Source organism: Spea bombifrons, chromosome 2, assembly GCF_027358695.1.
Source record: "Spea bombifrons isolate aSpeBom1 chromosome 2, aSpeBom1.2.pri, whole genome shotgun sequence".
In the NCBI taxonomy this organism is placed as follows: Eukaryota; Metazoa; Chordata; class Amphibia; order Anura; family Pelobatidae; genus Spea; species Spea bombifrons.
The window spans coordinates 60,575,937-60,603,896 of record NC_071088.1 but is presented as its reverse complement, the minus strand read 5'-3'; the positions used below and the strand labels follow the sequence as shown (position 1 = coordinate 60,603,896).

Here is a 27,960-nt window from a genome sequence, read left to right as displayed (position 1 = left end):
CACTTATCAAGAAAAACAAGTTTTCAAATCAATGTATTTTTCTCAATACCATACATAAAAAGCAGATTTTAATGGGTTGTTGTTTATAAACACAATTACTTGGGTCCATCCGATAAAATAAACTGTAAAAGTAGGCTATTGCTCGGTGGTGTCCGCTGAATGTGAGAAACCGGCTTTAATCAAATGGCAGACATCAGCCGTTTCCAAATTTTCAGTGACAAACTTTAGTGTTAGGTAGACTGAAATTACATACCGTTAGGTGTCAAGGGCCAGCAATCTCCGTTCCTTAATGGTCACACAACATTAATGAGGGACACTTGGCATGTATGAAACCATAATTGTGAACAATTCAACCAAAACTGTGGTTGCTGAACATGACTGAGGTAAAGGCTGAGGTAACTTTGTGTACCTTTACCATAGAATATATAAGTAGGTTGGCGCAATTCGGATACCTTTCCCACAGCACCAAACTGTAATAGAAATGTCAGGGAGTCTCATGAAATCAGGAATGAAATGTGAAATGGCTTATATTAAGCCATTTTAATACTTTACAGGGTGACATACTTTTTAAACATCCCCAGTACCTTGGGCCTCACCAACATGTCAAAGGAATCCTAAATGCACTCAGCGCTCAGCTCTATGGTAAATATACTCACTGCCCTTAAAACACACAGTCAAGTGTCCTCAGACTTGAGGAGCACTGGGCTGGCTCCAACGTAGGAAGATAGTTATGGAGTGTAACTGTAAACCTTGTCTTCATGCTGGGAGGCGCTTGGTGACAGACGAGACTGTGTTCTTCCACCATGTGATCAGAGTCGGCTTCATAGCTATATATACGGAGAGGAGACAGCCGAGCGCGAGCCGTTTTCTGCAGCTTGCCGGCGCGTTCATTCATTATGGTGGAGAGCTTTGTAGGAACCTGGAAGCTCCTAGAGAGCAAGAATTTCGATGAATATATGAAAGCTATCGGTGAGTGTTTAATGCTACATATACTGAAGGGGAAAATGCTTATATAGATAAATATTTACATAAAATATATATGTAACTATATTTATATATGTATATGTATATATATATATGTATATTCTAATAAATGCCCACATATATATATCTTCTAATAAATGCCCACATGCGAAATGCACGCCAGTATCTCTAACCTTGTGCTAATATTTGATGAGACAGGAGGATGAAGGAAATTACATTGGCATGAGGTGATGGAATTATAGAAAGGATAAAGGAATGGCTTGACTTGGGGGAAATAATAGAATGGGGGCTCTCTGAGGGGGAATTAGGGTGAAGCCATTCGGAGAGGGGGATTGCACATGGCGAGAGGGGTGGGGAGGGTGAGTGCAGCAATGCAGAGGGAGAGAGGTGGACAGGCGTGTTAGTGAGCAGGGAGAGAAAACGCTGGCTTTACATATACCATTACTATACAGAGGGAGAGGCAGGTTTAATTAGAAGGCATGGGTACAAAGGTTGTGGGGCAAAGGGAAAGGCTGAGGTTTAGGGGATAATAAAAAAGGACACACACATGGACTGGATCTAGACAACTATAGATAGACTAGTGGATCAGGTTATGGAAAACATTTTTATGATGGAGCTGAAACAGCGGTGTGAAATTCAGAGCAGGAATATTATATACCAGCAGAATCGCAGTCGATCTATATAATATATATGGTTATTGTAATTATTCTTTTCATTACTATCCTTTAGTTATATAGCACCAGCAATCTAGACAGTGCCATACCCAGTATTGATGATATATATATATATATATATATATATATATATATATATGTATATGTTGTATTCATTCTTGCAGTGGTTCCTTATAGTTGGTGAGTTTGGGGTTCTGGGCCCTGTGCAAATCAGCTTTTATGTGATTTATGTGTTTTCAGGATGCGTACAGATCATTTTTATAAAATGGATAATTAAAACTATATCATGCAATTACATCTTTTCCTGAATTTCCAGACACAATCCCTAGTTTTTCAGCCTCTGCTAATTCGGCAAAATGTATGTTCATAGCGCTTTGTTTTTTCACCTTTACCTTCCCATCATGTTTAACATTACCAAGTTATCACCAACTTCTTATGTATTATGTTATATATTGGTGTGATATAACTTTTACTCTAAAGCTGATTGGTTATATCTACTGTACAAGGTTAGATGTTAAACCAATAGGAATAATGTGACCTTGGACAAATACTTGAGGTTGTGGGAAACTGCGTGATATATAGTATCATACATTCTGTGTGTGTCATGAATATATTCTGTTGCCAATACATTACTTCGACAGAATGTGGCTTTCATATTTTTTTTGTTTGGTTAAGAACTGTGTGTTGACACAAAAGTAATCTAAAAGGAACCTTGGATTAAGTTATTGAGCTTCACGGTAATAGGTAGTGTTTGTAAGATACTGAATCAATGTATTTTTTTTAAAAAATAATTTAATGTTGGTTTGTACATCTCGGAAGTAACGCTGCAACAAGTTGACTGTACATGCCAGTGAAGGACTAAACAAGACTGATTAAATATTTTTTTTCCTCATACCTTTTAGAGCTTCATTTTACTTTACAATAAAAGGAATACTTTTATAGTATGTTTTATACTTGTGTGTGGTTTCCTCTAGAGCTGCATCACTTTATGTGTTTGGTATCCAACACTGTCTATGTTGTATTAGTTGATTCTTTAATTCTGTGCCCAAGTCTTTACTTTTAAATGGACAATGTAAAACCCTGAAACACAGCTTAACAGTCAGTCACTCTGGACTGGGTGGATTGCCTTGATATCACATAAGTAGGAGATGGTTGTTGGCTATCCACTTTGTGATGTGCTGATTTGTCACTTATATTCTGAATGAACTTCATTATACTAAACCTGTCCCCCTGGTGTATATATATTTTTTTATTGTAATTGACGTCTGACACAATATGGATATAGCCATAGAGGTCCAAGAGTCTTTAGTGGTCTGTGATATGATTTAGGTGGCTAGCATTCATAGAATATAATGCAGTGCCTCATAATCTCTTAATATGTCACAGGTTCCCCCTTTAGGTTTATTGACTTCTGCAAATGTTTTTTTGAAGGTAAATTAAGGCAACTAAAAATCTGAGATCATTCAAAGAAACAATATAAAAAATATGTGGCCCTCAAAAACAATTGGGAACACTCACAGGTTTTAAGTAGTATGTAGTTATATGCATAAGCTACGCTTGTTGTGCTTTTTAGTTTCTTCAAAAAATGATCAGTTTGTTGCAGTGATGTCCTCCACATAGGTTTTATATTACTTTATTTCTGTGGAATTTTAGTGTTTTGTGTGATCGTAATTTTATGAGGAAGAAGTAAATAGAGATCTATACATAAACCACTAAGATAATAAGAAGAATGAACTACTACTGCCAGTCAGGACAGAAAAGGCAACCTTTAAATGTTAATTTGTCGTAATTATGCGTGACCGATTCTAAACGTGAGTACGCTGTGTGAAGTATTTTCTCTGTTGACCTCTTCTTCTTGCCAGGAACGCAAGAGTGGGGCTTTGCCAAGAGTCACATGTATTGGAATAACATTTAATTTCACTATGCTCTTGACATTGTGATGAAGGTGAATGAAAACAGGCTGAAGGTGAATGCTTTGGAAAGATGGCAATCTATCTTTATGTTAATAACATGTCCACTAACATGGTATATTTAATGAATAGAACTGTAAGTTTTAGATTTTACAGTGCAATTTACTTAAAGGAATTTTGAATTCTCCCGGTAAAAATCACAGTTTATTGAGGTAATACAAATCAGCACATCCATTAAGCCATACAAGCTAATATCCCTACAAGCTTGTAGCACGAGTCTGCTTTGAACGTTATAGCTTTGGTGTAAGGCACCTTCACATGCTGTTTGACATTCCGAACACTCAATAATATAGTAAAACATTTGCACTGGCCTAAGGACATTACTATAGACATCAGAATTCGCGTTCAGTTGATATTAAAATATTTTACATGTTTTATAATGCGTGGCAATTCCCAGCAACGACTCTGTTCCTTGGATTGCATCCAGCACCAGGTTAGTAAATCCTTAGAAGTTGAATTTTACTCAGCTCCCTGAAGCAACAATATTCAGTATCTGCAGTTTTGATGCAGTTAAGGTTTTCTAGTCCCTTGGAATGCAGTGGTAGCCACAAGGCATTGAGCTGCTTTAGTGATAGCTCACTGCATAGATATGATTATAAAAAGGACAGGTCATATGCAAGGCTGGAAAAATATGACTGATGTCCGATTGTAATAAGTCTACCCAGCCTCTGCCTTGCATTGTATTCCTACTTGATAACACTATCCAGGTCTGCATAAATGTCATCAGTCATCACGTCAGTCTGTTCAAAATGCTTCCCTTTTCTCAGTGTCTGTGCATGCGTAGAGATTTGGTATGCCTGATTAAGACAGGTCATTTACTGGACTAGTGATACCAGGATGTCCACAATCTCTTGGTTTAAAGCAACAGAATGACAAGCACAATGACAGTGAATCAAACTTGGTTTGTATAGTCATTCCTATAAAAGATGGGCATGATTGCTCATTTAAGGAGTTACTTGTTAGTTGGGAGAAGCTTCTAGTCCTCCGGCCATCGGCCGCCCTTATGTCATCGGGTACTATGCATTGTCTTTTCTGCTAGCATTTCTGCTGCTGTATACCCAGAGGAAGATCTTGTTACTAGTGAGGTTCCTGAAGGATCTATATTGGGACCCATACTTGTTAATACTTTTCTTAGCGATATTACAGAAAATCCTAATGGCATAGTATGCCTTTTTTCAGATGATATAAAGCTCTGCAATAGGGTAGACATTCCTGATGGAACGAGCCAAATGGCAGGTGATTTAAGAACATTTGGGGAGAGTTGAAAAGAGAGCTTGGAGGAGATGTGATAGAAACAAACATAAAAAGACTTAACAAAGTACAGGAGGGAAGTTTATTTCAAAGAAGGAAAAATGTTAGAACTAACATAATCTAAAACTAAAAGGTAAGAGGTTTAGATGTAATGTAAGGAAGTTTTACTTTACTGAGAGGGTGGTAGATAAATGGAACAGCCTTAAACCAGAGGTAGCAGAGGCCAATACAGTAAGAGAACATGCATGGGATATGCATAAAGCAATTATGAATCTAAGACAAGATCAAGGACTGATTAAGACCTGAGTTTTATATTAGGAAACGTTGGCAGACAAGATAGGCTGATCTTATATCTTATATCTGCTGCCAAATTTTCTGTTTCTATTTGCCGATTAATGGACACGTTGGAATGTTTTGCATGTTCTCATATACTCGTTATGCATATTCTCAATTTAAATGTTGAGTTTATTTTAATATACCTGGCAGTTAAAAAGGAATATATATATTAAGTAACACTGGCCTGTCAAATATAAAGAGACTACAATGAATCAACATCAATTACAAAATTTAAGATTGACTACAATGAAGAAGACTAAAGACTGAAACTGTTATTTTGCCCATTACATTGTATCTGATACTCAAGTAAATGTGGTCAAATGTTCAGGGTTGTCATAAAATTTTTTTTAAGACAGTAGTTGTTTTTTTTTTTGCCTAACTTCACTGTGGTCTGTATCTTCAGGTGTGGGATTTGCCACAAGACAGATAGGAAATGTCACCAAACCCACAACTATAATAAGCCTGGATGGGGACCGCATTGTTCTCCAGACACAAAGTACCTTCAAGAGTACAGAGGTTAGATTCAAACTCAATGAGGAATTTGATGAAACCACTGCTGATGATCGAAAATGCAAGGTGAGACCTGTTTGCTTTTCATAACCCATTTTTATTATCATTATTATTTAGTTGCAAATTTAATTTTGATATATATAATCATGTCTTCCCTTTTATTAAAGAAAAAAAATGTTAATGTCTTCATCATTGTAGAAGAAAAAAGTAATCCACTGTAGTATTAAATAACTGATTTGGCTATTTAATTCATGTTCACAGTCCATGATAATTCATTATAGCCTCTAAATTATTAACAAAAAAATGAATTCATTGAAATAGTGAATCAAGTGTTATTCCTCAATAATTCAGCACAAGTGCATTGGTAATGTCAATCAAGGAAATCAAACATTTCCTACATAAACATTTAATTAAATATAGTTGATCAAAAGAAGTTAGAAAAAAATGAACATGATCATTAGAAATATGGTTCCTCCTACTTGAATCATTCCAGTATTAACCAGTGCATAGAGTCCATCAGCTGTATGCATACTCCGCAATATGCATTTCAAAATGCTTCGAGGGTTAAATGTAATGGAAAGAGTTCTCCATTTTAGGCATATGCTGTACTGTGTAGGAGATATCCCTATCAGTTTGGTGTTAGATAAAAATTCAAAACCAGTAGCAAAGTATTTACAGCAAGACTCCCTGCTAAAGGTGGTCAACAATAAGGAAATAAATAGTCATCCAAAAAGAAAAAAGTCTCGATTAAGTTTGGAGGTCCACAATCTCTTGGTTTACAGTGTTTTCAACAAGTATCAATAGATGAAACTCCAGGTGCTCTGTCTCACGTTACCAGCTCAACATATTTAATTATTCAAAGAAAAATGAAGAAAGGCACTCTGGATTTGCTTTCAATTCATATGTGTTTACCTGAGAAGAGCAATCCATGTTTTTATTAGTGTGGGAAATTCTTTGCAAACAAAAATTAGTTAGTTAAATTAGCTTTTAATAACCATTACAATACATACAGCAAGTTATTTAACCAGTGTTTTGTACATTGTTTTTGTTTTTTTGCACCTATATGTGTGAATTTTACAGATTTTTTTTTCACAGTCCCTTTAAAAAATACACCAGCAAGTCAGCAGTCAGAATAGCAACTGTGGCCAAGACAGATTTATCCTGTGAGGTCACAGGAGCTGGAAATTAACGGAGCTGAATATTGCTGATGTTTTGAAATGGAAACTATTTTTCAAGGGATGATACAAGCTGGAAAGTTTGGTTGGTTGGCTTACTCAGCTATGAATCAAATGCTTTCTGGATTCAAATATATGCTCAGAGATAGGAAAAGTGTCAGTGGAAGTTTGTGAGGGTCCATAGAACATTATGAATTTGTCCAGCACAGACTCCAGTAGATGTCCACCATGAGCAATGTTGATGCCTACCCCTTTGTATGCTTGGGGAAGGAATTGGTCTACCTTAGTGTTTATACTGCTTAGACCTAGCTTGGCCTTGCTCCATCCTATACACTGATATATAATTAAAACATCATATTCCATTTACCTTTTTTAATATTGTATTTTATGTGTCAAAATGTTTGACAATATTCGATTTAAGTGATCATTTATTGATATATTATAATAAGTATATACTTTTGAATCATTATTGAGTGGTGGTATAGAAGTAATGCCTCTTTTGTTTATTGGCACAAAAAATATACAACAAGCATAAAAGACATACATATTAAAATTCCAAGGTTGCTGCTAAAAATGACCAATAAATACATAAACCAAATCGAGATTTTTTTTTATCAAATTAAAGAGTGAGGTAAACCTTTTCTCAGCTTCTACAGTGAAAGTATAGAGGTGCACTATAAGCATTAATATGGCAACTCCCTGGCACCTCTAATTCATTATGCCTAAAATTGGCCAAAACCACCAGGATCAGCAAGACCTATCATTCTCCATAATGCAGGAAGTAGAAGTATGAAAAGGTATTATCCACTATAAGATCTTATTAGAGATCAGATAAGGTAATAGTGGCTTCCTAGCTTGTGCTGATAGTGTTATGACAGGTCATTACTTAATTTCTTAAGAGACCTTAACTGTTGAAATGACAATGGACATTAAGTCCCAGACAATCTATTGTGGCTCTGACACAACAAACATGTTTTACAGTCCTTGGTCACGCTGGAGGATGGCAAGTTGAAGCACTTGCAGAAGTGGGATGGTAAGGAGACCATATTAGTCAGAGAGGTCGATGGAGACAAGCTTACACTGGTGAGTAAATCTATATCCAATTTAAGAGAAGTATACAACTAGTACAATTGCAGTGCATTTAGATTTTACTGCTTTGTACTATATGAGAACACATTGCTTCATGCTGTATTTAAAGTGTGTGTTTTTAATGGTTTCCACAGAACCAGTTATCCTGTACTTGAAAATACATAGTAATTGTCGATAAGTCTTGATGTATTTTTGTCTCCAAGATCGACACCCATGCTGGTGGAAATATTATCTTAAATAATCATACATAGCTCTCTTTTTTTCCTTCTGTTCTGTTGCCTTCTCTAAAGCATAGTGTTTCTTTGAGTGAAATGCTAGGTTTTGCCAGGAAGTTTCTGTGCATGGGCACTCCAGCTGTGGCATCTCATCTTTCATTTAAATGTACATTATTTATTGTACAGATCTGCAGAACCTGTTGGTGTTGTATAAATATTGGGCAGTAGTAATAAACTGACCGCAAGCGGGAAAGGCACTGCTCATGGCGTCTGTAAGAAGGCAGTCCATGAAATAGATAGGTTGTTGGGTGTATACATTAACTGGTAGAGCATAACGTTTTAATAACACATTTCTACATTCCTGTCCTGGGATGTGGGCACATGCCACTCACTATTTAAAGTATGAATCCTTCTCTCTCCATCTTGTCAACCCATAATACTTATGTAATGCCCACTCCTGGAAAATTCCAGAAGTACACATTCCTTCCTAGTACTGTGTGATTACTTAAACCTTTTATATTGTGCTGCCTGCTAGTGAGGCTGCAGCTAGATACTTGTGTTGCTAGACCTGTGCTCAGAACCCCTTAACATTACAGGTTTTTATGACCTTCTGGTCTGAGTACATGGTTCTATTTGTAAAACAGGTCATAGCTTCCAACATTGGAATTACCTAAAAAAATTACAACTAGCATTCATCCTAGCTGTCAGTTTCCCTGTATGATGGGACTGCCAGCAGATTAGCCTTCACATTGGGGTGTTAAATGGGCGAAGCTGATCACGCATCATTCATTGTCTTAGTGTACAGCATTGGAATGTTTGTAACGATGGAGCAAGTGGGTCTGAGGACTGATCAAGTTTTAACTCCTTGGTGCTTCAGGGTTTCTTGTAAAAAAAATTGTTAATAAAGCATTTTTTAAAACACTATTCAATAATACCCAATTTCAAGAACCAGCAGTTAGTTTCCACTAAAGACATATTTTTTTTTCGGGAACCCTATGAGAATCTACCTGTGTGCTGACCTTAACTCCTGACCTTGTGTGCAGGTTGTTAAAAATTTGAGTTTACTTAAAAACAATGACTCACCTGTTTACACAGCTATCCGGTTGAAACTACTTCAAACTGCTTGACCTTTAAGAAAAATGGTATATGTACACCAATCAGCCATAACATTATGTATTAGCCTTCTGAAATAGGCCAATGCTATCAGGGAATACCGTGTCCATGAAAGGGTGTACATGGTATGCAACAATGCTTAGGTAGGTAGTAAGTGCCAAAGTAACATCAATATGAACAGCAGGACATTGCTTCCTCTGGTTTGCCTTGTTCCCACAGTGTATCCTGGTGCCGTTTTCTCCATTGTAGATGCTTTCGGCAGCGGACTGGGGTCAGCATGGGCACTCTGACTGGTCTGTGGCTACATAGCCCTATACACAACAAACTGTGTTCTGACACCTTTCTATTATAACCAGCATAAACTTTTTCAGCAATATGAGCTATAGTAGCTCTTCTGTTGATTTGACCACACGGACCAGCCTTTGCATTAATGAGCCTTGGCCACCCATGACCCTGTCGCCAGTTCACCGCTATTCATTTCATGGACTACTTTTGATAGTTACTGACCACTGCAGACCAGTAACACCCCACAAGACCAGCCGTTTTGGAGATGCTCTGACCCCGTTGTCTACCCTTGTCAAAGTCACTAATGCTTGCCCATTTTTCCTGCTTCTAACACATCAACTTGGAGGACAAAATGTTAACCTGCTGCCTAATATATCTCACCTACTGAAAGGTGCCATGATAATATTATCAGTGTTATTCACTTCACCTGTCAGTAGTCATAAAGTTTTGGCTGATCGGTGTATATACTATATGTGTATATAGATATGTATCTCTTCTATGACAATGACACCCTACCCTTTAAAAAAGACAGTGATCGGGTATTGTGGGGTACCATACTAAACGTGCCCACTGCACCGTCGGGACATTCTGGGATCATGTATTATATTGTTGCATCAATATGGTAACCTAGCACTTGATGCATAAGGGAGGTGCTCCAAAATTTCTCCTCAGGGGAATGCTGCTTAGTGCTTATAACATTTTTGTTTATATGATATGTTGTGTAAGCATTATATAGGGGCAGTAAAAAATAAAGTGAATCTATGTGCTAGCCATATTTCTAATGTATAGATCAAATATGTATATACCCGTATTTGCTCGATTATAAGACGACCCCCAAAAATCGGAATATTAATTTAGGAAAAAAAAAGAAAAAGCCTGAATATAAGACGACCCTATAGAAAAAGTTTTACTAGTAAATGTTAATTCATGTAAACTATGTAAACTATTTTTTTTAAATAAAAGCTATGATTGAGAAAAATATATTTTTTTGTTTTTATTTCCTTTTATTTTCCAAGCGGCCCCCCAGTTATGCACTTCTGCCCCCAGGCTTGGCACTTGCCCCAGAAATGCCTTATACCCCCAATATGCCACTGTGCCCCATGATATGCCTTTTAACCCTCTAAATGCCACTATGCCCCATGATATGCCTTTTAACCCTCTATATGCCACTGTGCCCCATGATATGCCTTTTGACCCCCTATGTGCCACCCATCCTCCAGAAATGCCTTATACCCCTATATGCCACTCTTGTATTTAGGGGGTTAAAAGGCATATTATGGGGCAGAGTGGCATATAGGGAGGTATAAAGCATTTCAGGAGGCAGAGTGGCGTATAGAGGGTTAAAAGGCATTTCTGGAGGCAGAGTGGCATTAAGGCGCATACACCCTCCGACTGTCAGAGAGAATTCTCTGCAGCGGTGCAGGGAACTCTCCTCTCTGACAGTCGGGGAAGGTCTGCGCGATAGACTTCACCTCCTTCCGGCTGCAGCGGAAGTTGCCTACACGAATCGCGTAGATGTTTACAGGCTGCCCGGACAACACACCGGGGAGTCAGAAGCACCGGTAAGTTGGGGGGGTACCAGACAGGAGGATCCAGGCCCCCAGCAGCGCTGCGGGGGATCTGGATCTTAATCTCATAGTCAGACTTCTATTTGAGGTCTGAAAAAAACCTTGTCTTATAATCGAGCAAATATGGTAGTTAAGTTTTTCATTTACATCTGATTTTGGCATTCTGTTGACTTTAATTTTAAAATACTAGTAGAACATGTTTCCTGTTCACTAATTACACTAACTCTTAAGTTCTGTTTTGTTTCAATGTACTAAAATAGTCTGCACTTGGCTAAAACAAAGTTTGTAATTATAAATCTACAACCTGATTGATAATATACTACACTTTTGTTTTGTGTCTACAGACCCTGACGTTGGGAGATGTGGTTAGCACACGTCACTACGAAAGAGCCTGAGGACCTGCCACAAGCCTTCTAACAAGAACCATTTTGTGTTATCAAGTTTTATGATGAATTTGTATCTGTTCATAAAATTTGCCAAACATTTTTGTCCTAGAGCTCAAACACGTTATACAAAGATTGGTACATATTATGGATGCAGCATTTACAGATAATTTCTGTACAGTTGTGCCAAAGACAGCCTCCTGCAGAAGGTGCAGACATCTGATGCTAGTAGCTTATGAATTCATCAGATATCTGCATAATCATGGGCCGAAGGCCATGTAATGCAAAATAACCAGCACCCATCACTACTTAAAAACACTTTCGCCAGCTTTGTAATACAGTTTGAAAGTTAAATCCCTGCTACCGTCTTTAGGTAGAGATTATATTTTATGTTAGCATATAGGGGATAATGTTTAGGAAGGTCAAATCCTCATCTAATCCAGACGAGGATGACAAAATCCACTTTCTAACCAGAGATTTATTAAAACTACCATTGTCCTACGTTTTTTCTTGGCAACTCTCTTAAATGCAAAATTGTCACCCTAATAGAAAGGCAAATGTTCTTGGGATGTGCTACAAACATGTATTTATAGAAAGGGCAAATGTGATGTTATGTGTTATAAGTGGTGCAGTCACCAAAACAGCTAATGGGATGTTCCTGGTGACTGTTCCATTTGGGGCAAAAACTGCTAGAAACATGGCCTGTCAATTGTAAAAAGAAAAATCAGAGCAGTGCATTGAAAGCAAATGCCAGTTGTTCGTATTAACATTAAAAGGAAATAATCTTCATCAACACCCTCAAGTTTCAGCGGCGTGGCTAATTTTCTACCCCTGAAATACCAGAGTTAAAAGTGCTGGGCTTTGGCATGAGTTGCTGTATACAAGTTAGGAAAGGATTAAGTGTGGTCAGTTAATTGGTTAAATGCTGACTTATGTCTGTCTTGTTTATTTTGTACAGCTGTCTATTCAATAAACACAATGGGCTGAATTGTTTTATGTATTGTTGTAACTCTAAACCATTTTTATATCAACTTTCCTAGGGTCAGTTACCCCTGTTCAATAGTGTATGCTTTTTTTCCTACTTTCAATTTGTACATATATGGTGCTACCATTTGTAAACAGTTGAAAACACCTTTGCTTTCTAAATTAGCTTTTTGTCTGCGGTGTTTACCGTATTTTGAAAAAGTATTGTACAAACATTTTAAAAAGTAAGTTAAGAAAGAAATGTCTGAATTTGATTCAAGGATTTCTGGGCATTTCTACATAACAACAGAAATTAGACATTAAGCCCCCATAAAATACTTTATTTACAATTACATTAATTGGCACACATGGATCTGAGATTTTTTTTATTCTCAAGAAAAAAAAAAGTCTTGTGAATGTTCTCATTCTCCTACAAACACCCCGTCAGACACTTAAGCTTGGTTAATGCATCTAGCAGGGTGTTTGGCACAGATGTATCTGAACTCAGTTGCTAGGGGAGAATACTTTGGGAGAGCAGAAACATGCTGTGCATGCGCAGGCATGAGAAGAATATCCGACACAGGTTATTGACAGGTGTCAACTTGCAGGAGCCAGGTAAGGGGGAAAAAAACACTGTCTGGAAACAGTTTCACTGAATGACCAGTAAAGTCAAATCTATAAATACATAAAGCAAGGTTTTGATTGCCCTGTTAAAGCCAGTCTAAGAAGGCAAATGATTGAATTTATGCTCTCCAGATGTATTGTTAGGACTTATTTATTGACTTATGCCAGCTCCTAAAAAGAAAACAAACAGTGGCTGAGGCAAGTTATATGCAAGGATATTAAAGAAAATCAGTTTGCAGCCAAGACTTGGCTAGTTGGCATCAGAGTCCAAAAGATGTGATTATATAACAGTTTGAGTGCAAAGGCAACAAACTAGTCATCTCTGTGTTTGTGTTTCTTGTGCTTTCTCTTTTTTTTCTTTTTTGACACTTTCTCCTTCTTGTCATTATGCCGCCTTCTTTTTTTAGATGATTCAGAACATGAACTGTCTGAATCTGAGCTATCGTCGTCAGAGTCTGGCTTAACTCTATGTTTTTTTCTCTTTTTTTCTTTATCCTAAAGCATAAAAGCAGAACTGAGTTAAGCACACTAGTTATCCTGAGCTGGACATACTGAAAGTCGTTATAGTTGGAGATCAGAAAGTGAGAATAGACAACCAGTGGTACAATGGTGCAGAAGAAGAAGAGGTTCCTGCTCTAGCAAGCTTACAATCTATTGAGAGGAGGGAGGGTTAGGGGTATGGCAAGGTTGCAGGTTACAATGTGATGGTCAGAGAAAATGAGGTGTTTCAGAAGTAAGAAACAACCAGGTCAACCTGATGGTCACAATATATGGTCCACTGAAAAAAGACCAAAAGGAGGTAGTGAGGAACAGTTTAGAAAGAGCAGGGGAAGTCAAGACCACACATCATTAGCATGGGTATGGTAGAGGAGATAAAGCTTTGCAGCAAAGTGAATAGTATATTGTGATAAAGGACAAGGGAGCTTTAAGTCACCATCACACTCATGGCAAATAGAGAGGTGAGAGAGTGAACTTCAAAGGAAGAGAGAGATAGAATTGGTGGCAACATTTTTTTTGCAAAACAAAAAAGTGTTGAATGGGTAGAGAGATGGATAGCAACGCCCCCTCCCTGTCTGTCTTCAAACTGGGTGATGTCACAGAAATGTAGGCCACTAAGAGAAGAGGTAGTGTCAAAAGACAGGAGGGAGGTTTCAGTAATAGCAAATGTTGCGGTGGTTTGACAAAAGCAAGAGAAGGGGTACTGGTGTTACATGTTTGCGTCAATGCAGAGGTTTGGTTTCTTATAAAAAGAGCCAGGACCAGAGCAGTTAAGAATAGGGGGGGGACCAGGGTTAGCTTTGAAATCATATGAAAAAAGTGGAGGATAACAGGTAAGAGGTGGGATTTGTGGGGATGTGCCAGTTTAGTTTTTCAGCTGAAGGCAAGATTCAGGAAGAGAGAGAAAAGTGCATTTGATGCAGATTGGAGTGGTGGGAGAAGATGAGAAGTGCCACTTCTATGCAGAAAGCACCATTACAAAAAACTCTGTGCATAGCAAACAGCAGAAATTACCTTCTCTTTCTTCTTAGTTGGCTTAGAGTCTTCACACGCAATTTCATCCTCATCGGGTACCAAACTGTACTTTGTCCCTCCTGGCTGCATAAAGCAGTCTGTGGCAAAATGACCTACAAAAAATAAATAATCCACAGTAGTAATTAGCAGTCGCACCTAGTGGGGTAAAGATGCACACACGTGGGTTGTGGTTGCTATTGGCAGACAGACTAAGGTGCCCTCACGCTTATATTTCTATCTGTCTATTTTTGCAATATATCTGAATGTTACCAGCTAGTATGGCAGAACCAACAACCCGAGACTTGGGAAACGGGTGAAACTGTAAAATCTTAAGACATACAAATCTGGTACCAACCTTTGCAACCACATTTCTTGCACACCGTATTCAGCACAGCTTCCAGTGTGATCTTCTGACTGCTGTAGTCTCTGAACTCCCTCCTCTTCCTCTCATCCTGTCTGTGAGGGGACACTACTGGTTAGGCGCACATGAATGACAAATTAGATATTTAACAGAAATATACACTAGCGTATTACCAAAATCTTAACATAATTTTCAGACATTAGTCGGGCAGTAATTTTAACATTTCAATTATCTCTGCATTATGGAGAGCCAACTCCAGTGAGCTTCTCCTGTAAATAGGTCTTATCTGGCACTGCATAATGCATAGCTAAGGTGAGAAAATGTCTGTCTCACGAATGTAATATATTATGAAGGTCTGGCTTGGCTGCTTCACCCAGTTTAGCAAATATAACACGAGAGGATAACCAAGTTAAGTAATCGTCTTACTCAAGCACTACATTGTTTGAATCCAAGTCTTTCCCAGTTCCCTGGTGAACAACCTTCATGGATAGAGCAATTTTTTCCTTCCCGTCTACTGCCTAGAAAGAAAGAAAGAAAGAAATGAAACAAGCCACATCTGAAACACACAACTACTGTAAGTGAATTGCCAGATAACATCCAATGCATACAATAATCATATATAATACTTATTCATTCCTCTTAGCACAAACTTTACAACACAGGGCCATCTCTGATGCAACTGATGAAAACTAACTTCCAAACGTTCTGAAAATTCATCACGATTCGTCGCCAGCTGTAGCCTACGCAATGAAAACCATTCTGGCGCCATCGCAAAACGTTGTGGTGCTTGTCGATAAAGTAAAGCAGCATTTACAAGGGAAAGGGACAAACATTAGATTAATAAGTGTGCTGATCCCATTTTAACTTGTCAGTAGCAGCAGACTGATGGGAGTTGGAGTGAGACAATCTCAGCCTCTGCTAAGCTAACTGCCACTAACGCTCATTACTCATACACAATTCAGCAAGTTAAACAATAGTTTATTTTAGTGCAGAAAATTACAGGGAGTACAGCAGGAGTAGAGTTTAGTTGATTAAGATACATGCAACTAGCCAAACCTCTAATTTGAGGACAAGTTATTTTATGTTTTTTAATACCTATCATTTATTATCCTTCATTGATGAATAAATATTGGTGGCAATATAATATGTATGAAATGTAATGAAAGGTGAGTCCAGAAGGTGTCAGGGACCTCCCTTTGAGAACGCCACCCAAATGTAGTTCCCAATCCAAAAATGCCCCTGAATTTTATCCGAGCAATAATCACTGCCCAAATGAGAATGTGGCAATAACGAGATATTTTTCTCACCGTATACATGTCTAAATAATAATAATAGCTGGCAAAAAATAACCCTAGATTTATACATCACAGCATGTCCCCTTTGTCTCACTCTTCTAGCTTTAATAGACCAGAAAGAGCTATCCAGTCGCTGGTACTTGTTGTACACATGAGTGCAAGACTGCTTCTGTCTGCCTGTCAAATATTGTCCTTTAATACCATTTGGTTATTGTAGTGAGCAGTAAGCAATCTGCTGGCAAGATTACACGTTATAAAAAGTGCTATAATATTAGTATCATGGCTATAAAGTATTACTTTTTTCTGTAAATACCAAGACCATATTACGGATGTATGTCTATCCACTCTGACCTACTGGAAGCCAATCACTCCTTTCTATGTGCTAGGTTTATTGGACACATATGTTCTTGACAATGGCACTGTGTAATAAAAATGCTTCACAGGAAAGGTGCACATACCTCTCGACGAATAACCTTTACCCATACTCTTTCACCAACATCCAGTACTTCTGAAGGTCGATCCACCCGAGTAGATGACAAGTGTGTCTTATGAACAAGCCCTAAGTAAGAGCCAACCATAACATTAAAGAAAAATTAGGAAAAACAGTTTTTCCATTGTAAAAATAACTAACCAATAATTTGCCATTTAGATGTGCTCACCTTGCTTTCGGGATCCTGGAATTTTAATAAAGGCACCATATTCTGTCACAGATGCAACCTACGGACAAACAAAATTGTATAATTTTAGATGTGAAGGTAAGGGTTATATGCACGAACAGCAAGCCCTGGACACAAACACAGCCAGTCAATGTAAAAAATAGTTAATAGGGTGTCATACCAATATATCCAGCTGTCCATGATCTTACCAAAAAAAAAAAAACAAAAAAAAAAACATGTTTATGATACCAAAAACCTTTGCACTTTGTACAAGTGAGCTATTGCTATGGCTCCCTCTACTGGTCAGTATAGTTAATTAACTTGACTGAATATTTTTTGCACTGTGCATTTTTGTTTTTATAGAGAAAATATACTATAAGGCAAGGTTTCCATTTGGTTTTTTTTTTGCTAAAAACGCCTATAAAAACGCCAATAGCGCCACCTGGCGTTTTTTTTGTGAAAAACGGCTGCAGCCAGATGTTAGCTGTAATTCAATAGGAAATCGCAAAATGCCATTTCCACTTGGCGTTTTTCTGTTTGGCGTTTTTTCAGTCCTCTTTGGCGTTTTTCTGCTTTTTTGGGCTCTGTGGCAGTTTTTCAAAATCGCAGCATGTTGACACTGGCGTTTTTTGCAAGAAATCTTGGCTTTTTTTCTCCAATAGAAGTCTATGGGAGAGAAAAAACGCCATGAAAAAGCCATGTGGGTTTATTGCCTTGGCGTTTTTTATGGCGTTTTTTCCACAGTTACAATGCAGAGGATGGACCCAGTATCTGTGTGTCCTACGAGAAATAGGCTGAAAAACAGTTTCACACAAAACAAAGTCCTGGACTGGTTCATATTGAATTTTACACCATTTGGAACAAACATGCCATTACAAACAAACATACGCGACCGGATCCTGCGTGCCAAAAGCAACAGCAAACAATTTGCACCATCATTTGGGGCCAATCTTCCCAGAGGAGCAGACATTCGGAATAAAGCATGCCTTACAAACCACAGAAAAGAGACAAAAGGGTCTACCAAGTAAATGACATCAGGAGAGGGCAGATACTTGCCATTTATCCTAATCCCTTTTAGCTGGGTGAAACTTCTAACTTGTAAAGGCTGGAAAAACTGCCTAAGGTCAAAAAAAGCAATTTCCACAGAAAGGCTAAAACGCCAGAAAAAACTGCAGACAAAACGCCAAAACGCAGGTAAATGCAGTGGCAGTTTTCCTGGCGTTTTTCATCAAGAAAAAAACGCCGGACAAAAACCCAAGTGGAAACCTAGCCTGAAGCAGGTGCGTCCAACATGCCAAATGCGGCCCGCGAGACCCCGAGGTGCGGCCCGCGTAAGATCGGCAGCCAGGGCAACCGATTTTACGCAGGCCGCACCTCAAGCCCTGCTACTTACCTGTGGGAGGGTCTTCTGTACTGCATAGAGGAAGCGGAATCTAGCAGAGTTCACGTGACATCACATGACTCTGCTCCAGTCCTGCTTCCTCTGTGCAGTACCAGAGAACGCAGAGGGAGGCCGCGCCCTCTGCTGAAGTCTGTGAGCGGCATCAAGGAGCTGCAGTGCAGGTAAGGGGGTGGGGAGGGTGTTTGAATGAGTATGCGTGATTGAGGGAATTAATCTGTGAATGAATGAGTATATGAATGAATGAGTGTGTGTGTGATAGCATGGATGTGTAAGTGCTGGAACCTAGGCATGATGGGACTGTGATTGCTGTTAGCAATCACACTCCTATCATGCCAAGTCAGCCAGTACATGCTGAATCCTAGCTAGCTGCCCCCCTTATGTATTGATGCTGCCAGCAGTATGGGGTCTGCACATCACTTACAGCCACCCTGTACCAGCATGTACTGGCATGATAGGAGTGTGATTGCCAACCGCAATCACAGTCCCATGATGCCTAGGTTCCAGCATTTACTGGTTGGATGTGTAAGTGCTGGAACCTAGGCAGGATGGGACTTTGATTGCTGTTAGCAATCACACTCCTATCATGCCAAGTCAGCCAGTACATGCTGAAACCTAGCTAGCTGCCCCCCTTGTGTATTGATGCTGCCAGCAGTATGGGGTCTACACATCACTTACAGCCACCCTGTACCAGCATGTACTGGCTGACTTGGCATGATAGGAGTGTGATTGCTAACAGCAATCACAGCAAGCACAGTCCCATCATGCCTAGGTACCAGCATATACTGGTTGCCTGGGTATGATAGGAGTGCGATTGCTGTTCGCAATCACACTCCTATCATGCTAAGTCATATTGCTATTTTTTTTGTCCAATTGTGGTGTGTTTCCTACTTTTATTAAAAATGTGAGTTTTTATTATTATTTATAAAGGTGGGGGGTCATTTTTGGTTTTGGCTAAGTGAACTGTGAATGTTTTGGTCCAGAATTTTCATTTTGGTGCATCCCTAGAATAAATAAAAGTATTTCATTTTTAATTATCCTGAATTTGTAGTCACAAACCTTTCTAGGCCCAGAAATCAGTGAGAGGAAAAGTAAAGGTTTTATGTCATTTACTTTATTTTAATCTGCATATTTTATTAAAGGCCATATTTTCTCACAGTGAAAAATGAGTGCGGCCCTCGCACGTATACAATTCTAATGAAGTGGCCCACTGCAGAAAGAACTTGGACACCCCTGTTATAAAGCAAAGAGAAAAAAAGCATCCTACTTATAATTATATCATGTACAGACAGACTACATAACTTATTGCTACAATTAAATAATATATATATATATATATATACACAAAAAAAAAGGTGTGGACGGATTAAAATATACATTTGGTTTAAAAAATGCATTGCATAACAGTGCTTACCATGCACTAGGACATTTTTTTCACACAGTATAAATAAATGAACAGATAATTCAGTAAGACGTTTACCTCTCCTTGAAATATTTCATATAGCTCTGGTAAATATTCCATTTCTTTGGAGCAGAGTCATTAAAATTCAGCTTGAAATGAAAGTAAATTTAATGACTGCAGAATGTTCCTGGGAAACAGAAGGAGAGAATTTTTTTTTTTTTTTTAAACTGCACAGAAACGTATAACACAGGAAAAGATATCCAGCGTATGATATAAGTATACATCATATCTGAATTTAAATGCATTCATTATTTTTCCTGCTACTAATTCAGTGTAGATCACACGTATATTACCTCTAGTTTCATGAGGTTCCCGCTAATCTGCTCTTCATGCTGGGTTCCTGCTACATGTGATGTGATGTTATATATCTGCACAACCATCTCCCTTCTGCCCTTGCCATCCTTTTGACGCAAAACCCTCCCATACACGGATCTCTTCTTCCTCTTCTGCATTAAACTGACTTTCTCAATACAGAAGACTGTGTCCACGCTCTCCTTTTTTTCTTCTCCAACCACATGCCCCCTTGATCCGATCCCTTCTCATGTTACCCAGTCTTTCTCATGTACTCTTGTCCCTTCACTAGCTTATATCTTCAACCTTCCTCTCTACTGGATCTGTCCCATCCTCCAAGCATTCTACCATAACTCCTATCTTGAAAAACCCTCTCTGGACATGACTGATTTGTCCAACTACCAACCCATCTCTCTACTTCCTGTAGCCTCCAAGCTTCTTGAAATAATTGTTTTACAGCTAACAGTTTCTTAACTCCAACTCCTCACTTGACATTCGTCATTTTGAGTTGAATGACTTCTTCACTGCTAAACCCAAAGGGTGCTACTCTATGCTAATCCTTACTGGACATTTCTGCTGCTTTTGACACTGTGGACCACCTTCTTCTCCTAAAAAGTCATCATGAGCTTGGTCTCCATGACACTACTCTCTTACCGTCAGCATCTCCTTCCCCAGCAACACTTCCCCTCTTAGTCGGGGTACCCCTTCTGTTCTCACTTTACACTACCTCACTTGGCAAACTCATCTCAACATTTGGCTTTCAATATCACCTATATGCCGACGACACCCAGTTCTACCTATCTCTACCTACCTGATTGTAATAAATACTCTCTCCTTCCGTCTTAGATCATGCAACTAACTTCCTTCCCTTTGTCTCTAACCAGATGTTTGCTTGTTTCTAAAACTAAACTTCTTATCTTCCATACCTCAATACACTCATGCAATCATTTCCCCTGCCTTGGTGTCATCCTTGATTCAGACCTCTCATTCACTCCCCATATCCAGCCTATCTAAAAAGATGTTTACTGTATTTGTCCTTTCATAACTGCCACCTTGACTATTATAACCTTGTTTTATCCAGTCTCCCTCTTACTTATCTTGCCCTTCTAGAATACACCATGAACGCTGCTGCCAGATGTATCTTCCTCGCTCATCACTTTACTAACACCTCTCTTTACTGGCTGCCGGTGTGCTTTAGGATTCATTCCCAAATCCTGACTTTTAAAGTTCTTCATAGTGGCTCCACTACATCTCCTTACTCATCTCTAAATACACTCACTCAACTTTCCACTTCCAACCTAGTGGGAATGGGATGAGGAGAAACATAAGGGATGGAGAAAGGGGATAGGTAGTGGCAGGTAAGTTATTTACGTAATTTAAGGTGATAAGGAGCCAGTGGAGGATTTCACAGAGTGGGGAAGTACAAGAAGAGTGAAGTGCAAGGAAAATAAGATTATTCCATCCTTCAACTATACTCTGAACACATCAGACATCCCTGATGACAAACTCCATTCAACCAAGTACAAAAATCTACTGGTGCACTAGCTTCACAACTCCAGTTTCCACCCAAATCACACTAAACTTGATTTAGATGTCATAAGGACGTTTTACTTTACAGAGAATAAATGGAACAGCCACCCATCAGAAGCAGTAGAGGCTAATACATACATGAGATAAGCATATTGTAATCCTGAATCTAAGACAAGACCAAGAACTAGTCGGAGTTTATAACTTGGGCAGACAATATGAGCCAAATGGTTCTTATGTGCCAGATTCTATGTTTCTATGAACTTAATGATGAATTTACACTGAATTGTTAAACATAGAAAAAATACTGCGCTCTTATTGGTCAAAAGGGAATGTCAACGATATCCAAGAGAGAAGGACACATGAAATCAAGACGATTAACCATTTCAACGCCAAATAAACTGCATTGCTAAACTTGTGTGCTGCCTTTCTGAAACGATTAAAACCACTATCTTTTTTTAAATTATTTTTTTTTACTGCTAATTAGGAAAAAATTATGTGCTATTGAGTTATAATAGAAACAGGTATGATGTCTATGGAGGCAGGTATGACTGCTAGTCCCGGTATCGTAAACAGTCTCATCGACAATAACAAAAACTGCTGCGACTTCTTGTAACAACGATTTATATCGTTAGAACTTACTTGGATAAGTCGTCATTTATAGTCACCTTCCTGCGAAACGAAACCATCAACAAAACACACTTCTGGTTATTTATAGCATAACGCGGTCCTGAACCAACCTACTCTCTATATATCATCATCTCAAACACACCGCGCAACCGGCAGGCTAACGGCGCAGTGTACTGACGTAAATGGAACGGCACAACAGAAGTGTAACGTCAAGCGTGCTAAACACCATGGGCAGAACGTACATTTCCAAAACAGTGTCTCCGGTCTAGTGTACTGATTTTACAGTATTTCTGTGACCACTGGTCTGACATGAATGTTTTCTTTTCACGATTACGTAGAACTGTGTATAACAGTTGAGAATATTAATTGGGTAAATACTTTACATCAACACTCTTGTGTTTGGAACTCTGTTGTCACGTTATCGCGTGGTTCTTGGCGATGCGACGCAGTGGGGCGATTACGTCACAGTTCTGCGACTAAAACCTAAGGCCCGGTTGCGTGTAGGAGACCTGTGTGTGTAAGTAAGTTCCGAGGCCAGGTGAAAGTTCCATCCAAGACATGATTGAACAAAGCAAACGGAAGGGAATGGAGCTGGTTCCAGTACCGGCCAAAAAGCCAAGGAATGAGGTGGTGGCCGCGGCGGTGGCGGTAAGTGAATGAATCAAAATCGTGTCTTATTGGAGGAGGGGTGCCGGTTCATGTATTTCAGTAGTCAAGTAATATATTTATTATACTACATAGTACCTATAATTTAAAAAAACGGCAAGGTATTCCGAAATTGAAGGAGAAATATGGCGGAAAACCATCATAGCTGTTCGTCTTGTTCTCTAGTCCAACCTAAGGCTGCTTGTGCCGTATGAGCCCGATTAGAAACATAATTACATGATGTATTACAAATATAACCTGGCTGCATGTAAGATGGATATAGGATAGAATGATATATAGAATTCCCTGACCATATGTATATTTTTTGCTGGAAGGGAAATACACTCCTTTCCCTTTCTCATTCTAACATAACATTTGAATTTATTTGAAGATAATGATATTCCTGTTTTTGCAAGGAAAATCTCACTGATGGCAGTGAAGTGACCAAATGTATTCTGTTCTAACAGTAGTGTTCGGGCATAAAATAAAGTCAGAGAGACATCCTGCTAAATTACTACTTTAACACTTAGCACAAATAAAGAACAACTGTTTAATTCCATTCATTTTTTTTTTGTTTTTTACTCCATTAATGACTAATTTTAAAGGGACAGTCCAAAAGGATCTGACTGCTATTGACACAGATCTGCTGCTTGAATTTATCAGTGGCATATTAGTGCTCCCTTTGGCCTTTCCACACATGTTCATTCCAGCTGAATGCTTCTCCTACAAGGCCTTTGGCTGGGGAAAGGGGCAAATACATTTGGGGGAATTCTGTAGAATCCCCCCATGCATTTGTAAAACATACCGCACAATAATATAAAGGGGTCACATAACTAAAGTGCATATGATGGCTGGGGTGTCCCTATAAGGAAATGTATCTCTGATTGTCTTAGTTTCTAATGGGCAATGCAAAGCAGATTAACTCAATTTTGATGTTTTACCAAAACCCAAATTTAAGGTAGATTTTATTTCATTTTCTTCTTACCAGGGCCCGCCCAGGACATCCAGCCTCCAAGCACCAATCATGCTGCTCTCTGGCCACGAAGGAGAGGTTTACTGCTGTAAATTCCACCCCAATGGTGTCACATTGGCTTCTGCAGGTTTTGACAGGCTCATCTGTAAGTACATTTCACTTCTGGTCATTAAAGTGTATCAAAATATAACTTTTTAGAATGTAATAAGTATGTGGTTAAGCTCTGGTGCCCAGTATAATAAATATGTAACAAATTGTGATTACGTGACCCTGCTGGCAGCCTCAAGTCACCCGTTTCACAGCGCGCCTGCATGAAAAAAAAAAAGGGTTCCAGATTCTTGATGGCAGCCCTGGCAAGTCTCTGTCCCCATGTCCTGCAAAATCCTGGGCACTGGGAAGTGGTTTCTAGTCGCCATGGCAACCTGGTGCCCAGGGTCTGTCCAGTCCTCATGTAAAGCATTGTGTTTTTTCACAGACACACAATTTTCTGTGGTTCAGTTTCACTTTTGTTTCTTAGTAAGGTTTGTTAGATTCGGGACTGTGGCTAGTCACATATGATATCACTCGCTATAAAAGAGTAGCATGTTATGGCTGTATAGTTTTGCTCCCTATAACGTATCTATGAGTAGATGGACTGCTGTAACTGTTTTATCCAAATCTCGTTTTCTTTGTATTCTTGCAGTGATGTGGAATGTATATGGTGATTGTGATAATTATGCAACATTAAAGGGTCACAGCGGTGCTGTGATGGAGCTTCATTACAATACTGACGGAAGGTAAGTTGGCTATTACTGCAGCAAGATAATACTGTGAAATGGAAGGGACTATCTATGTTGTGTAGCCTGCAAAGAAATGCATTCTTTTGTTAGGACTATTAAACCGGGGACCATTTATATTCTCTATTTGGAAATATTTTTGAGTGCACGTTACTCTGTGTTACTGTTAAAGCAGATAGATGTTTTAATATCCCTTTGCATATATCTTGATTATGCAGAAGACCTGAAATTAGCAATTCAGTTACAAAGTTACACTGATCTATAAAAAAAAAATAGAATCTCAAGAATCTTGAAGGGTAATTGTTGATTAATAAAACACGCATTGGTTTCATTTAATAGTGGTACTTTTACCTCTTGCGTAATTAACACTAACTCCCTGTAGGTATTAAGCTCATTTCAGCAAGGCCCCACTTACCCCTTGTTTCTGTAAGTCAATGTAAGTACTTGTTATAGGACATAACAAGTACTTACCCCTTGTTTCTGGAAGTCAATGTAAGTGGGGCCTTGCTGAAATGAGCTTAATACCTACAGGGAGTTGTACAGCGCTGCAGAAAATGATGGATCTATATAAAACAATAAGTAATAACTTAGTAAACATCTGATTTGCAATATACACATACACATCACAAGTATACGTGTAAGATAAGTTTTGGATTTATTTCTAACATTCATAAATAAATGATCATGTTTACGCATTTTGTTTTTTTAATTGGGTACATCAAATCTTCTACGCCAATCTATCCTGCGTCGTGCTAGTTCCTGTTGGTTGCTAGAGAGTCATCAAAGTTGCATAAAGCTTTGTGACGTTTCCTGTTGGGAATGACCTGGCGGTAAAAGTTGCAGTTTCAGCTATGTGAGAAGATAATCGTACATTTTGAAGGAGAAAATTATGTTAGTCCCTCTTTAGCATTTACTAACGGTATTAAATCATAGACATGCATGAAGTAGGGGTTTGTCACATTCAGGCATCAACAGCTTCTCTTACCTGCAAGTACCGGTATTTCTGTGTAGAATTAAGTGCATCTTGAGGCAGACACCTCTCATTTTGTTAGAAATGAAGTGTAATGAAGCTCTTCTGTTTTTCCTTTTAAGCTTACTGTTCTCTGCATCCACTGATAAAACTGTGGCTATTTGGGACAGTGAAACAGGAGAGAGAGTAAAGAGACTGAAAGGACATACCTCATTTGTTAATTCTTGTTATCCAGCAAGACGGGGACCTCAACTGATTTGCACTGGGAGTGATGATGGCACTGTGAAAGTAGGTACATTAGACAATTATAAGATGGCCTTTATGTCGCATATGCAGCCAATAACTGTCATGTTCCAGTACGTTGTTTAAAGTGCTGGAAAATTTGAAGCTGAGTATAGAAAAGTGGTGTCATTATTGGGTTAATTGTAAAGTGAATGCTAGTCAGGGAAGGAGGAAAACATAGCATAATTAGTCGGTGTAGCCAAAATAGTGTGTCCGGATAGAATGGGAAAGAAGGGCTAAGTATAGCGGTTAGTAATGTGTGATATTGTATTTCACTGTACCTATGCTTAATCTCAAAAACTCTTGCTTGATAGCTTTGGGACTTCAGGAAAAAGGCAGCCGTGCAGACTTTCCAAAATACATACCAAGTATTATCTGTCACATTCAATGACACCAGTGATCAAATCATCTCTGGAGGGATAGACAATGATATCAAGGTAAGCAAATGAAGAAAAGCCAGACTCTGCCTCTAAATGAAATCTTCAGAACAATAAAACAAAGTCGAATGCTAGTGACGCCCCCCTCTGTTTCGGGTCTCTTCAATTCTTGTGATGCGTAAAATGAGTACATATTTCTAAAAAATAATAATAAACATAAGCATTGTTTCTCATGAAGAAATGCAGTGGTACCCACAAACTTTCCTTTCCATGTTAATTACTGTTATGTTCCTGCTACCCAAATCCGTAACATAAATATATTGTTTGTGGCAATGTAAGGTGCTAATCTCATGCAGCGCTAACTATTTTTTCTAGGTCTGGGATTTGCGGCAGAACAAGCTAATGTATACAATGAGAGGACATGGGGACTCTGTGACCGGTGTCAGTCTTAGTTCTGAGGGCTCCTACTTGCTTTCAAATGCTATGGATAATACAGGTGATACCCTTCATCCTTATTGTATTAGGACATTTGGAAAAGCACACTTACTGGTAAGGGGACTTACCAGTGTTGTTAAATGGACAAATCAACACAATTTTTTTGTATTTTTTTTTAGTCCGTGTATGGGATGTTCGTCCCTTTGCCCCCAAAGAAAGGTGTGTAAAGGTATTCCAAGGGAACGTACACAATTTTGAGAAGGTAAGTTCAACATCTATTCTAGATCAAGTTTGCTGGTCTTATGCCAAAAAAATTGAGTTAACGTCTTTCTCTTACAGAATCTGTTGCGCTGTTCGTGGTCTCCTGATGGCAGTAAAATTGCAGCAGGATCTGCAGACAGGTATAATCCGTCCTCTTTGCTTTGTGTTAAACTCAATATGGATTGAGCAGCTGCTGGCTTTCTGTGTGTAATAAATATATATATCTTATGTAGACGCGCATTTTATTATTCCTCTTTCTGCAGGTTTGTTTATGTGTGGGACACCACATCTCGTAGAATTCTGTACAAGCTCCCAGGCCATGCTGGATCTGTCAATGAAGTGGCCTTCCACCCTGAAGAACCGATTGGTGAGTTATAGTTCCAACATCTATTAAGGATAAGCCATTCATTTTAGGTAGAGTGCAGATTAATTTTGTAAAATCAGTCTTTGCTGGAGTAATATGTAGGTTAAAACATAAAAATATAACAATATTTAATAACTGGCATTGTCTGAGTCTACTTCTTTCAGCCGATGTTCTGCTGTTGACACACAGAAGTAATGATACAAATAACATTTTCTTCTTCCATTTGCAGTTCTCTCTGCATCTAGCGATAAGAGATTGTACATGGGGGAGATCCAGTGAATTCAGCCTGTACAAATCCCAGAGAATCTAGCCTCCCATGAGACCAGCCATCTTCCACTGTCCACAGAGATTGTATATACAAGTCAGATGATGCACTGGCTCTGATTTCTTTGGGGGGGGGGTGTTCTCCATCCCTCCTAGGACTAAGACTCTCAATAGTGCTACTGTAACTGGCCAAAAATGGGGAGGGGGGCGATTGGAATAGATGTCTTCGGATATTTTTTTTCTTTCTTACACATATGCCCTCTTCACTTTTCCTCCCTGACAGGTAGCGATAAATATTTCATGGCTTTTATTTTGTGTTTATAAATTGTTTTTATTAAAA

The 27,960-nt window shown here is 38.7% G+C and overlaps 3 protein-coding genes across 3 annotated transcripts; 2 read left to right on the top strand and 1 right to left on the bottom strand.

Annotated features, from left to right (window-relative positions):
• The first annotated feature begins 813 nt into the window (after window positions 1-813).
• On the top strand, window positions 814-11,923 carry LOC128472543 (fatty acid-binding protein, brain-like). The gene is made up of 4 exons (XM_053454438.1): window positions 814-969; window positions 5,619-5,791; window positions 7,882-7,983; window positions 11,515-11,923. The coding sequence occupies exons 1-4, from the start codon at window positions 897-899 to the stop codon at window positions 11,563-11,565; spliced, it is 399 nt and encodes a 132-aa protein (XP_053310413.1). The 5' UTR covers window positions 814-896; the 3' UTR covers window positions 11,566-11,923.
• A 1,353-nt stretch (window positions 11,924-13,276) lies between these two features.
• Window positions 13,277-22,434, bottom strand: ZCCHC17 (zinc finger CCHC-type containing 17). Its single transcript, XM_053454437.1, has 8 exons — window positions 22,286-22,434; window positions 19,844-19,952; window positions 16,968-17,025; window positions 16,767-16,867; window positions 15,440-15,531; window positions 15,008-15,108; window positions 14,653-14,765; window positions 13,277-13,635 (listed from the first exon to the last, which is right to left on the bottom strand). The coding sequence occupies exons 2-8, from the start codon at window positions 19,883-19,885 to the stop codon at window positions 13,453-13,455; spliced, it is 690 nt and encodes a 229-aa protein (XP_053310412.1). The 5' UTR covers window positions 19,886-19,952; window positions 22,286-22,434; the 3' UTR covers window positions 13,277-13,452.
• Window positions 22,435-22,733: 299 nt separating this feature from the next.
• SNRNP40 (small nuclear ribonucleoprotein U5 subunit 40) lies at window positions 22,734-27,960 on the top strand. Its single transcript, XM_053457110.1, has 10 exons — window positions 22,734-22,921; window positions 23,907-24,036; window positions 24,574-24,667; window positions 25,760-25,925; window positions 26,234-26,356; window positions 26,672-26,792; window positions 26,911-26,993; window positions 27,071-27,132; window positions 27,256-27,359; window positions 27,586-27,960. The coding sequence occupies exons 1-10, from the start codon at window positions 22,832-22,834 to the stop codon at window positions 27,633-27,635; spliced, it is 1,023 nt and encodes a 340-aa protein (XP_053313085.1). The 5' UTR covers window positions 22,734-22,831; the 3' UTR covers window positions 27,636-27,960.